This window comes from Heterodontus francisci, chromosome 10 (assembly GCF_036365525.1).
Source record: "Heterodontus francisci isolate sHetFra1 chromosome 10, sHetFra1.hap1, whole genome shotgun sequence".
NCBI classification, from domain to species: Eukaryota; Metazoa; Chordata; class Chondrichthyes; order Heterodontiformes; family Heterodontidae; genus Heterodontus; species Heterodontus francisci.
In genome coordinates, this window is record NC_090380.1 from 81,176,453 (window position 1) to 81,190,959 (window position 14,507).

The window sequence follows — 14,507 nt, forward strand, 5'->3', positions numbered from 1 at the left end:
TCTCAGTCCAGCAGCAAGCAGTCTTTCTGAGTTCAAACTCTCTGTGGCTAGTTCAAAAAACCCTGGAACAGCCAGTTAGTCATGTATCCAGCTGATACAGCCAGTCCTAGCCCCTGTGGATTGTATCCTCCTTAGCAGGCACTGGAATGCGCTTCTTCATCTTCAATGTCTGTTAGTATGTAAATCTTTTTTTCCATCCATGGTTGATCTGTTTAACAAGTCATTTCCTCGCTCCAAGAAGAGTTACAAGTCAATGTTCATGACAAAATTAATGTGCCTCATTCTTGGCATGTGAGGGCCTAGCAATGATATAAGTATGACCCTAGCGGAGGCCTTCCCCATGACGCTAAGGAGTGAGATGCCCCTGTAGTTGTTGCATTCTCCTCTGACGCTTTTTTTTTGTATAGTGTGATAATCTTGGTGTTACGCATCTGCTGTGGAACAGATCCTACTTTCTATCAGAGAATGAGAAGGTCATAAAGGTGTGGCAATAGATGAGACTTTCCATTCTTGAGCAGTTATGTTGGGATTCCGTCCTTGCCGGGTGCCCTTATGTGCGCTAGGCAATCTATGGCCTTTACAAGCTCCATTGATGAGGGTTCTTCATCTAACTCATCCATGACAGGAAGTTGCGGGAGAGCATCAAGTGAGGACTAGAAGATGTCTGACTCACGGGTACAGCTCCCAGTAGTGTTCAGCTCAGCAGGACATCTGTTTACTTCTGTCAATGTGCACTTCACCATCTAGGTCTAGTTGGTGCCAATGTCCAGACCTTGGATGATGCCATGTTATCTTGTGGCGATGTCTATCCTGGAAGAAGTTGTTGGTGATGCAGAGTTCATTCAGGGCACAAAGCTCAAGAAGGCATTGTCCGTTATCATTGATCTTGTCCACCTCATGATGGCTGAGGCATGTTGGCCATGAATCACTGTCTGCCCCAACACGTGTGTTGAAGTCACCCAGGATGAATAGCCTCTCGCCATTTGGGATGCCCCTCAGAATGTCACCCAAGGAGTCATGTAATGCTCTTTCTCTGAGATGACCGCGTTCAGAGTTTGTGCATAGACCCATATGTTGTTGACTGTGCCTCCATCGGATGATAACCGCAGGGAGATGAGGCACTCCATGGTTGCTACTAGTGGCTCAATTGACAGTGTCGGCTCGTTGCTCACTGCGAAGCCTACACCATGATCACAGCGATCTTCACTCTTTCCATGCCAGTAGGTTAGTAGAAGTAAGTGAGAATTTTAAAATTAAAACGTTGCTTAACCGCCAGCCAGTCAGCAAGCACAGGTATGATAAGTGAACGGGACTAGGCTATTTTCATGGTGCATATTATTTAAGCAGGTTAATAATAGTACCAGTGGAAATTCTAGTCTGGTGGCTCTTGCACTACTGTGGTTAAAGATTTGAAGTCTATTACGAGTAACCAGTGAGTGTTGAACAGTGGAGGGCTGGGATTTGTGTTTGATTATCTTTCAGAGTCAGAGAGAAACTTTACAGAACATTTCCTCAGTAGATTAACCATCGGAGGCTCACTTACAAGTTGTCTCATCAGGAATCATCCAGGCTCCTGGAGTCACATGTAAGATAGGTTACCAGGGATAAACATCATTTAACCAGGTTACATATATGACATGAGCATATCAATCTCAACACTTCTGGGCCTCAATTGGCTGAAATTGCCAGTAGAGCTGTTTTTCCATCAGTGAAAATTCAATTATTTCAATTTGTGTCCCACATCCATGATGACCAGTTGGATTCAGCAGACACAGGAAAAATGGGTAGGTTAAGTAGTTAAGGTTAGTTTCTCCCAAGGACAACATGGCATGCTTTCCTTCATCGGACGGGGCATTGAGTACAAGAGTTGGCAGGTCATGTTACAGTTGTATAGGACTTTGGTTTGGCCACATTTGGAATACTGCGTACAGTTCTGGTCGCCACATTATCAAAAGGATGTGGATGCTTTGGAGAGGGTGCAGAGGAGGTTCACCAGGATGTTGCCTGGTATGGAGGGCGCTAGCTATGAAGAGAGGTTGAGTAGATTAGGATTATTTTCATTAGAAAGACGGAGGTTGAGGGGGGACCTGATTGAGGTGTACAAAATCATGAGAGGTATAGACAGGGTGGACAGCAAGAGGCTTTTTCCCAGAGTGGGGGTTTCAATTACTAGAGGACACGAGTTCAAAGTGAAAGGGGAAATGTTTAGGGGGGATATGCGTGGAAAGTTCTTTACGCAGAGGGTGGTGGGCACCTGGAACGCGTTGCCAGCGGAGGTGGTAGACGCGGGCACGATGGAGTCTTTTAAGATGTATCTAGACAGATACATGAATGGGCAGGAAGAAAAGAGATACAGAACCTTAGAAAATAGGCGACATGTTTAGAGAGAGGATCTGGATCGGCGCAGGCTTGGAGGGCCGAAGGGCCTGTTCCTGTGCTGTAATTATCTTTGTTCTTTGTTCTTTTTTTATTAATAAGGTACAAAAGGAGGATATTGGAAACAAAATAAAACTAAAATTAAAATATAAGAACACAACGAGCAGCAAGGTAGGAAGGATGGAGAAAAAGAGAAGCGAGAGTAATCAGAACCAAAGTATCGAAACATTTTTGTTTCAAATTTTTAAATTTGTATTTTCATTATATGGAATTATTGTACAATAATAAAGCTACACCTGACATATGAGAATATTTATTAATGTAATATCACAAGTTCGTTCAGTATCCATGTGTAAGCTGAAAATTTAAAACAAAACAACCAATCCATGGGGAAGTCTAAAGGTGAAATAATGAAATAAAATTCAGAATAAGTCAGATTGTAAAGTGTTTATGAAAGGATCCAGTTTGTTAGGCAACAAAGTCTCTTCCTGTTCTATGTATTTTTATGTTTGAAAAAATACATAATTTATAAGTTTACAACAATACATATTGCCAGATATAACCTCTTGCTAACTTCCTCCAGCCCTACGACCCTCCAAGAGTTCTATGTTTCTCCAATTCTGGCCTCTTGCACATCCCTGATTTCCTTTGCCCCAGCATTGGTAGCCTTGCCTTCAGCTGTTTTGGCCCTAAACTCGGGAACTCCCTTCCTAAATCTCTCTCCCTCTCTCCATTAAGATGGTATTTAAAACCTACCTCTTCAACAAACTTTTAGTCACATATCTTCACATTTTTTATGTGGTTCGGTGTCAAATATTGTCTGACCATGCTTCCGTGAAGCACCATGGGACGTTTTGATATGTTAAAGGTACTATATAAATGCAAGTTGTTCTTGTTGAATCAAATTCCTTTGCAGAGTGAAGGAGGAGCAGCATTGCTCATTGGCAACAAAGGCAAGCCAGGCTTTGGCTTTTACAATTTAGAGATTAAAAAGGAAATAAAATCTGAAATCAGGCCAATCATACTGACATGAATGTCAGATAGCAAACATGTACCAATGGGATCTTTAGGCTTATGCCACTCTATCACATCCTCTCCAACACATTAGCTTAGCTGCTGAAATAAAGGCTGTGCCCATTTATTAAATCTTTCTGAATTAAGTATTTTCTGTGATTTCTGTCTTGTGTTTAGGTACCAGATCCAAAGCTGAGGGTCCGAATCCAGTTTCCAACTCTGAAATTGGAAGGCATACAGCCAAACTGTAAAAAAGACTGGATTTCTATTGATGGTAAACGGTGTGTGAGCATAAAGAGTCACGATGCATTTTTTCCTGTTCAATAATTTTTTTAAAATTCTTTGCTGAACAGATCTGTCCTAAGTGTGATTTAATCTGCAACCAATTCTTTTCCTGACACAATTGCCCCTCCTAGGAATAAATTCCAAATTTTCAGACCATGAAATGTAGAGGGAGAAGCTATATATGCGTCTGTTTTAATTGAGTCCATTTAATGATGGACGATCCATCTCAGCCTCCTCCTGAGGTCCCCATTCTCACAGATGCAGGCTTCAGTCACTCCATATTTCTTTGAAGAAATGGCAGAGTGCACTGGATCCAGAAAAAGTTTTTTTATTTATTCATTCATGGGTTGTGGGTGTCACTGGCAATGCCAGCATTTATTGCCCATCCCTAATTGCCCTTGAGAAAGTGGTGGAACGCTGCCTTCTTTAACCACTGCAGTCTGTGGTGTAGGTACACCGAGTGCTGTTAGGTAGAGTGTTCCAGGACTTTGGCCCAGCGATGATGAAGGAACAGAGATATATTCCCAAGTCAGGATGGTGTGTGACTTGGGGGCAAATTTGCAGATGGTGGTGTTCCCATATACTTACTGCCCTTATTTTTCTAGGTGGTAGAGTTGCAGCAGTGTATCTAGTAGATAGTACACACTGCTGCCATGATGTGGTAAAGGGAGTGAATGTTCACCATGGTGAATTGGGTGCCAATCAAGCAGGCTGTTTTGGTTCTGGATAGTGTCAAGCTTTTTGAGGGTTGTTGATGCTGCACTCATCCAGGCAAGTGGGGAGCATTCCGTTACACTCCTGACTTGTGCCTAGTAGATAGATGATGGAAAGGCTTTGGGGAGTCAAGAGTTGAGGAGTTCAGGCCCCAGAATTCCCAGTTTCTGACCTGCTCTTGTCGCCACAGTATTCATATGGCTGGTTTAGATAAGTTTCTGGTCAATGGTGACTCTCAGGATGTTGACAGTGGGGGATTCGACATTGATAATGCCATTAAAGACTCCTTCTTGTTGGAGATGGTCTTTTCTGGTAACTGTGTAGTGCGAATGTCACTTGCCAGTTATCAGCCCAGCAACAAAATTGAAGTCAATGGGAATCAGGGTAAAAGCTCTCCACTTGTTGGAGTCATACCTAGCACAAAGGAAGATGGTTATGATTGTTGGAGGCCAGTTATCTCAGCCCCAGGACATCACTGCAGGAATTCCTCAGGGTAGTGTCCTAGGCCCAACCATCTTCAGCTGCTTCATCAATGACTTTCCCTCCATCATAAGGTCAGAAGTGGGATGTTCAGTTTCTTTCACAACTCCTCAAATAAGAAGCAGTTGGTGCCTGCAGCAAGACCTGATTAGCATTTGAGCTTTGGGAATGGCCTGTTTGTTCCCTGCATAGTACATTCTGCATTGTTGCATGGCCATACACCAGGAGAGCTTAGAGGGAACACTAATCTCCACTCAGAATTAATTTTCCCTCTGCCTCCCCATCCTGTATTGCATAGAAAATAGGCGCAACGATGTTCAGATTCTCTGCCTACATTCTGTGTAACTGTGCTGCCTATGACATATCCCAGGCAATCTGCTCCTACATGTGCAAATATTGCATTAAAGACGACCTATCATCCATTCTTCGAAGTACATACATGCAGTTTCAAGTGACCCATCCATGTTGCAGCATTCTTAGCACTATATAATGCATCTGTAATCATTGACACATTTAACCAAGCTGTGCTTCCATTCTACATTTACTGACATACAACACTCTTCTGTCCCCTGAGAACCAGCATGCTCTGCCATATTCAGTTGTGCCTCGACCTCTCATCACCTGCCAATCTTTTGCATGTGCCTCTATGGACTAGTGCTTCCAGGAAAGGTCAGTGGAATGCTGTGTGCTCTGGTAAAGTATTGTGTTCTTAAGAGCTTTGCTACACACCACTGCCTTTTCCAGAATCTGAGAACAGAGGAAGGGATATTTATCAACACATAGGGCCATTGTACTGGTGCAGTATAATGGTTGATGTGTTGTGCTATATTCATGTGGGCATGTTTTTAAACTTAAAAATTTAGCAGGTAGCCTGAATTCTGTACATATCAACCACAGACAAGTTAAGAATTCTTGAAAACCTGGACACCAAGCACATTCAAGGCCTCTTCGTAAATCCCTGGTGAACATCTCCCCCAATCCATAAAAGCAAAAACATGTAGTAAAATGCAGAAATAAATAGGCCAATATAATGTTGACACACTGCATTAATAATAAATCATATCACAATTTTGTGCTTAAATAAAACTGATCCAGTGTTTGTATGTAACTTTTCTGCATTATGGTGAGTTTTATTGGGTGCTCCATATTTGGCTGGGGCCTCGGCATGGTTCCCATAGGCCTATATGTTAATCCACTTCAGTTACCAACTGGTATGCACATTACGTCATATTTATAAAGGGTTATGCTAGTGATACTCTCTCTTGTAGTAAATGTCATCTCCAACTGCTTAACTCTGTGTCACTGCACACTCTGATTGTGGGTAGTTTTTGCCTCACAGCAATAGCAACGTCCACTGAGACGAGATAACTTCAGCTAGGTTAACTCCATCCTTCACTGGCTACCTTGTACTATTATGTCATTTTGAATATAATCAACACAAGTGCAGTGCGTTTTACTGCTGTATCTCTAGAACCAGTGACAGTGGCTCAAATGTAGAAGATGGAAGATGCACAAGCAGTTCAAATTTTACTACTTGTAATGAGTGAAATAGACTGCCCATGAAATCAGATAACATGGAAAAATTTAAGCAAGATTTGGACAGATATTTGAAGGAATGGGTCACTGAGGGGTATTAGTTTTTGGGATTAGCTATATGGGCGGCACAGTGACGCAGTGGTTAGCACCGCAGCCTCACAGCTCCAGCGACCCCGGTTCAATTCTGGGTACTGCCTGTGTGGAGTTTGCAAGTTCTCCCTGTGTCTGCGTGGGTTTTCTCCAGGTGCTCCAGTTTCCTCCCACATGCCAAAGACTTGCAGGTTGATAGGTAAATTGGCCATTATAAATTGCCCCTAGTATAGGTAGGTGGTAGGGAAATATAGGGACAGGTGGGGATGTGGTACGAATATGGAATTAGTGTAGGATTTGTATAAATGAGTGGTTGATGGTTGGCACAGACTCGGTGGGCCGAAGGGCCTGTTTCAGTGCTGTATCTCTAAACTAAAGTAAACTAATATAGCGCTGGTAGAATCTGATCCAATCTTGTACTTTCTTATGGTCCAATCTCTAATTAATACATGGTTTTATATAGACATTTCGATATACATCCCTACTAAAGTTGCGAAAGCAACTTTACAAGTTTCTTTACAAGTTCTTCCTGTGGTGCATTGGGCAGAAGGCATTGATATTTCCCTTGCTCACTTTCCAAACAGCAATGTTTCTTAGTATAGTCTCAGTTATCTCTCCTGCTCTTATTTTGAACAGATATTGTGCAGTAATATTTCAGACATAAAATAAAAGCAAAATACTGCAGATGCTGGAAATCTGAAATAAAAACAAAAAGTGCTGGAAAATACTCAGCAGGTCTGGCAGCATTTGTGGAGAGAGAAGCAAAGTTAACGTTTCAGGTCAGTGACCTTTCATCAGAACTGGCAAAGGTTAGAAATGTAATAGGTTTTAAGCAAATAAAGTGGGGGTGGGGCAAAAGAGAACAAAAGGGAAGGTGTTGATAAGACATAGGGTCACAGAGAAGAACTGACAAGGAGGTCATGGAGCAAAGGCAAAGAGTGTGTTAATAGTGTGGTGAAAGATAAAGTGTTAGTGCAGAGAGGGTGTTAAATGACAGAATAATGAAAGCCCTAGCCAAAAGCACAAACATGAAAAAAAAAGTGGGCAGGCACATGGTAAAAAAAAAAATTGAATGATGAAACAAACTAAAATAAAATGTAACAAAAATAAAATATAAAAAGTAAAACTAAAAATAAGAAAGGAGGGACCAGTCATGCTCTGAAATTATTGAACTCAATGTTCAGTCCGGTAGGCTGTAGTGTGCCTAATCAGTCAATGAGGTGTGCTGTTCCTCGAGCTTGCGTTGATGTTCACTGGAACACTGCAGCAAGCCCAGGACAGAGATATGTTTTATTTTAGTTTGTTGGCTGACCAGACAGTGGGGTTTTCATCTGGGATTCCTCCAGACTTCCTTTAACCTGCCCTCTTGGTCACTTTTTCCACTTCCCTGTCTAACCTTTTGTCAGCCTTGTGCCCGCCTGTCCCCTTTTGTTCTCAGCAGAGGTCCCTTACAGTTCACCAGCCCTCTACCAAGGAGGGTCCTTCTAACACCGGTACAGGACTTAGGGGTGCAAGTTTCACTGTAGGTTGGGGTTTCCCCTCAACCTGGTACATGTGGCAACTCCTGCAGTACTCCACCACATCTTTGTGGAGTTTTGGCCAGTCAAACTGCTGTCTTATGCATGCTTTGGTCTTTCGTATACCAGCATGTACAGCCACTGTAGTCTCGTGGGCACTTCTTAATTTTTCTCTCCGGTACCTCTGTGGCACCACTAACTGGTGAACTACTGACCACTCCTTGCTCTCAGGTCTGTGACGAGAACTCAATTTCCTCATCAGTACCTCATTCTTTAAATAATAGTTATCAGGGTCTCCCTCTCCTTCACTTTCAGACAGAGCAGCCTGTGCTAACTCTCGCAATACTGGGTCGGCTCACTGAGCATCAGCTAGGGAAAATTCATTTAATTCATTCCCTGAGTCTCCTAACTTTTCAAAGAAAGTCTCAGACAGACAGACCTGGTCATCTGCCTGCAGTGCCAATTCAGTCTCCTCTGGGGGGAGCTGGTTTGATCACAGCCTGATCCACTGCACATTCAGGGAAACTACAGGGGTCCGTCTCCTGCCAGTGCCCTGTCTCTCTGACCTCCTGTGGTCTTCCTTTTACTACTGGGCGGGGGCTACCACCTTCACTCCTGCCAGATCATTACCGAGGAGCAGGTTAACCCCGTCCACAGGAAAACTAGGGACAATCCCTACGGTCACTGGTCCCGAAATTCAGTCGCACTCCAGGTGCACCCGGTGTACAGGTACAGGCATACACTGCCCTCCAATACCATTCACCACCATTTTGGTGTTTACTGCACTCTCTGGAGGAAAGGTCACGCCTTTTCCCAGTAAAAGGGATCTAGTGGCCCCTGTGTCCATGAGAATTACTATGGGCTTGTTTGCCCCCCACTCGAGGGGTATGGGGTTACTTTTCCTTTAGACACAAAGCCTTGATAACCTTCAGGAATCCTATTAACTTTTCCTGCACTGGCCATAGTAAGTTTTCTGGATTGCACTCTTTCTGTAGTTAAAGCCACAGCTTGCTCCGTGCTTGCCATCAGGGCCCCGTCTTCACTGAGCGGGTGGGCCCTGATTAACCCTACCGGTTTCCCCTTTAGTTTCCAGCAGTCAGCCTTTAAATGCCCTGCCTTATTACAATGAAAGCACACAAGTCTCCGGGTCTCCTTCTTGCTCACAGCACCTTCTTTTTTGGCTGGAGGAGAGCCCCCTGTGTCTACTACTTTCCTTTCTCTCCCGGTACTGCCTGGGCAGGGATCACCTTCCCACCCTTTGTCCTTTTTGGATTTGTGGGTGTGAGTTGGAAAGGTTCTCCCCTGGGAAACCTCTTATAAATTAAAGCAAACTCATTGGCCAGAACAGCCGCTTGCCGGCCTCCCTGAATCCGCTGCTCCTCCACATGGGTCTTTATTGAGAGTGGGAGAGAGTTTTTAAATTCCTCTAACAGAATTACTTCTGAGAGTCTCATAGCTGAACTGTACTTTTACAGCCCTCAGCCACTGGTCAAACACCAGCTGCTTACTTCGTTCAAACTCCAGATAAATTTGATTGACTTTCTTTTTGAGGGTTCTAAACTTTTGGCGATAGACTTCGGGTACTAATTCATATGCTCCGAGGACAGCATTTTTGGTCAGTTCATAATTTGATGAACTCTCATCTGGCAACAAGGAATAACGTCATGGGCTTTACCGGTCAGCTTGTTTTGTAGTAAAAGAGACCAGGTCTTAGCTAGCCATTTTAGCTGCCTTGCCAGTTTCTCAAAAGACACAAAAACACTTCCACATCTTCCTCAATGAATTTTGGAATTAGTTGAGCGAGTTTTAGCAATTTTGTACCCAACCCTGAATTCTGCTCCTCCATATTGGCCATGTTTTCATTAGGGTTACTTTGTCACCCCCCACCCCCCACCACCACCCCAGTTAACCCAAGCCACTTCAACTCTCTTTCTTTGCACTCTTTCTGGAATATTCTTTCTCTCTCTCTCTCCTGCCTTTCATTCTTTTCACATTCCTTTTGGAAGGCTCTCTCTTTCTCCCTCTCCTGCCGCTCTCTCTCTCTTTCTCTTTCCTCTATTTCAAGTTTCCTTTGTTCCAATTGTATCTTTGCTAACAATACCTTGTCGGAGTCTGCTTCTTAAACTGCTTCTGCTTCTTCAGATTCAAGGGAAAAATGGTTGGCCAGTAGCCTTAGGAGTTCAGACTTCCTAGCCTTGCCACGTACAGTGATCCCACACTGCTCAGCCATTTTTCTCAACTCCTCCATAGACAGTGCTTTTAACTTATCCCAAGTTACTTCACCCTGGCTTGGAGAGCTACTCTCTTCAGTTGCAGACATGTTAGTATTCAATCACACACAACCACAAGAAAACCTTTATTGAAAACTTGCTCTTTTTTTGATTGGGAACAATTTGGCTTCCCACTTGTAATTTCTCTTGTTTGTCTGTGGGTAAAATCCCAGATACAAGCACCCAAATTTCTGTTATGACCAGGTGAGAAAGGTGTCTAGGGGTCTCTTTCAGCCTTCACCTGGTCTTAGCATAACAGGATTTAATTTTTAAACACATTGTGTTTTAACTCCCCCTTTGGTGAATCCTTGTTCACCGCTTTCCAATTATAAAGCAAAGAAATGAGCACAAACAGGCTTTCTTAGGTTCAAAGAAGAAAAGTGAAATTTATTAAAACTTAAACTCTAATTCGGCTAACGCCTACGGATACACGACGCACCCACGCTAGCATGAACACGTGATACACGCATGCAAATAGGGACAGAAAAGAGCAGAAGAAATATAAAGTGAAAAAGGCACGCTCTGAAGGGGGTTTTTTACTGTGCTTCGAGCTTGCTGTAGAGTCCTTGATTATAGGTAGTCTTGCTTTTTGTTGAGGCCCAGTATTATTCTTAAACCTTATTCACTGTAGGAGACTTTTCTCTCTTGGGGTTCATGTGTCTTCAATGGGTCTTCAGTTCCATGAGAAAGAGATGGAAGCAGACAGGAGAGGCTGCACCGAGCCAGCCACGAGAGGTCTTTTTAGTCCAGGAGCAAAACAGCTTTCTGTCTTCAAACACTGTTTCTCCAATTTAAAAAAAAACTCCCCTAGTTGGCCAGCAGGTGGCCACGTGACTGATTGGCTTGACTAGGTCTCCTGTGTATTGGGAGCATCTTAACAGTCAACCTGGAATGCTAGCTTCTCCACCTTCAATGTCTGGTAATCAAAAGTCCATTGTGGATTAAATTGGAGCAGGAAGTGACCCATTTGTCCTTTCCAAGTACTGTCTGTTACTATGCAAATGTCTTTCCAGTCAAGGGTCTGATGTTTTCTTTTGAAAAGCAAGTGCTTTCATTACTCCAGTAACAGTTTAGAAAATCAATGTTCATGTGGCGAAATTAATGTGCCTCATTCTTGGCAGGTGGGGGCCTGCATGACAATTATTAACAAATCATCTGCTGCCGGTCACTTTGAGTTTGTTTTATCTACTCCGTCAATATGTTGTAAAAGAACCTTTAGGGATGAGTGACCATAATATGATAGAATTTTACATTATGTTTGAAGGTGAGGTAGTTCAATCTGAAGCTAGGGTGTTAAATCTGAAGAAAGGAAATTCTGAAGGTATGAGGGACAAATTGGCTGAGGTGGATTGGGAAAATACATTTAAAGGTACGACAGTACATAAGCAATGGATAGTCTTTAAAGAAATATTACATAGTTTACAGCAACTATACATTCCTTCAAGGCACAAAAACCTCAAAAGTAAAGGCAGTCAACCGTGGCGAACAAAGGAAGTTAAGGATTGTATAAGATTAAAAGAAATGCCTATAAAGTTGCCAGAAATAGCAGTAAACCTGAGGATTGGGAGGATTTTAGAATACAGCAAAGGAGAACCAAGAAACTGATAAAGAAAGGGAGAATCGAATATGAATGTAAGCCAGCAAAAAATATAAAAACGACTGTAAAAGCTTCTATAGGTACTTAAAAAGGAAATGTTTGGCTAAGACAAATGTGGGTCCATTACAGGCAGAGTCAGGAGAATTTATAATGGGGAATAGAGAAATGGCAGAGAAGCTAAATGATTACTTTGTGTCTGTCTTCACTAAGGAAGATACAAGAAATCTCCCAGAATTAGAGATCCAAGGGATTAGGGGGAATGAGGAATTGAAGAAAATTAGTATTCGTAAGAAGGTTATATTGGAGAAATTAATGAGGCTGAAGGCTGATCAGCCCCCAGGACCAGATATTCTATATCCCAAAGTGTTGAAAGAGGGAGCTATAGAGATAGTGGATGCATTGGTGATCATCTTCCAAAATTCTACAGATTCTGAACTGGTTCCTGCAGATTGGAAGGTCGCATATGTCACCCCACTATGTATGAAGGGAGGGAGAGAGAAAACAGGGAATTACAGACCTGTTAGCCTTACATCAGTTGTTGGGAAAATGCTAGAATCTATTCTAAAGGATATGACAAATGGACGCTTGGATAACAATGATCTGATTGGTTATAGTCAACATGGATTTATGAATGGAAAATTATGTTTGATTTATCTGTTGGAGTTTTTTGAGGATGTAACTAACAGAATTGATAAAGGGGAGTTGGGAGACGTGGTATACTTGGATTTTCAAAAGGCCTTTGATAAAGTCCCCCAAAGGAGGTTGGTTAGCAAAATAAAAGCACATGGGATAGAAGGTAATATACTGGCATGGATTAAGGATTGGTTAATAGGCAGAAAACAGAGAGTAGGAATAAATGGGTCATTCTCGGATTGGCAGGCTGTGACTAGTGGGGTACCACAGGGATCAGTGCTTTGGCCCCAGCTGTTCACAATATATATCAATGATTTGGATGTGGGAACCAAATGCAGTATTTCCAAGTTCGCGGATGACACAAAACTAGTTGGGAATGAGTGTTGTGAGGAAGATGCAAAGCGGCTTCAAGGGGATTTGGAAAGACTTAGTGAGTGAGCAAAAACGTGGCAGATGGAATATAATGTGGAAAAATGTGAGGTTATCCACTTTGGTAGGAGGAACCGATGTGCAGAGTATTTCTTAAATGGTAAGAGATTAGAAAGTGTAGATGTACAAAGGTACCTCGGTGTCCTTGTCAATAAGTCACAGAAAGCTAATATGCAGGTGCAGCAAGCAATTAAGAAGGCTAATGGTATGTTAGCCTTTATCGCAAGAGGATTTGAGTACAGGAGTAGTGAAGTCTTGCTTCAATTGTATAGAACCTTGATTAGACCACACCTGGAGTACTGTGTGCAGTTTTGGTCCCCTTACCCTAGGAAGGATATTATTGCCAAAGAAGGAGTGCAACGAAGGTTCACCAGACTTGTTCCCGGGATGGCGGGACTGTCCTATGAAAAGAGATTTGGGAAATTGGGCCTGTATTCTCTAGAGTTTTGAAGAATGAGAGGTGATCTCATTGAAACATATAAAATACTTAAAGGGATAGACAGGGTAGATGCAGGGATGATATTTCAACTGGTTTGGGAGAATAGAGCCAGGGGACACAATTTCAAAATAAGGGGGAAGCCACTTAGGACAGAGATGAGGAGAAATTTCCTTACTCAAAGGGTTGTGAATCTTTGGAATGCTGTACACCAGAGGGCTGTGGAAGCTCAGTCATTGAGTATGTTTAAAGCAGAGATTGACAGATTTCTAAATACAAATGACATAAGGGGATATGAGGATAGTGTGGGAAAAAGGCATTGAAGTGGAAGATCAGCCATGATCGTATTGAATGGTGAAGCAGGCTCAATGGGCTGAATGGCGTACTCCTATGTTCCTATGTTTAACTGGTAACACATTACATGAGAAATTAAAAGTAGCATGAGTCAGATGATCATGCAATCAGCACATAATGTGCTATAGCAAGCCTGCACCAATCACTTCTGTATGTTATATAAGGTATCACAGTTATTAGGATCTGTATTAGTTACATTATTTGTAATGATATGGTAGATTTATGAAAATGCTGTTAGTTCATAGTTTATGGTGGCACTGACTGCTTTTCTTTCTTTATATAGGTATTGTGGTGAACACTCCAAGTCCTTGGTAGTGCCTAGTGCCTCGAATGTCCTGACAGTTCAGTTTCACTCAGACTTTTATACCAGTAATCTTGGATTTCGTGCTGACTACAGCAGCTTTGATCCCGCAGAAGGTGGGCACTTTCAGCTAACTCAGTGGATCATACAAAATGGTTTTTAAAGCATTGCATTTTATGTTTGATACAGGGGTTGGATTTCTCAAACCCTTTTGCTAATTATGAAGTTTTATAAAAATGGATTGCAGATCTACAGTAAGTTAGTTATTACTTGAAGATGTGCCTCTATTGCCTTAATCGTTCGAGTGGTGCCCTCCATTATGAGCCAGCCAGAGTTTCCCGTTGTTGTTTAATCATTTTATTAAATATTAATATTAAATATTAAATATTTAATTTAATAAAAGCTTGAAAGATTGTAAATCACAAATTAAAGATTGGTAGATCATGTTTGTGCCTGCATTGAGTCAAAAGCGGCA

The 14,507-nt window shown here is 42.3% G+C and overlaps 1 protein-coding gene across 1 annotated transcript in view; it reads left to right on the plus strand.

Annotated features, from left to right (window-relative positions):
• Nucleotides 1-14,507, plus strand: part of LOC137374572 (suppressor of tumorigenicity 14 protein-like) — a 189,135-nt gene that overhangs the window by 106,673 nt on the left and 67,955 nt on the right. The window contains exons 10-11 of the mRNA XM_068040870.1: nucleotides 3,568-3,671; nucleotides 14,015-14,148. Coding sequence (XP_067896971.1) covers nucleotides 3,568-3,671; nucleotides 14,015-14,148 — 238 coding nt within the window. The remainder of the gene's footprint in view (nucleotides 1-3,567; nucleotides 3,672-14,014; nucleotides 14,149-14,507) is intronic.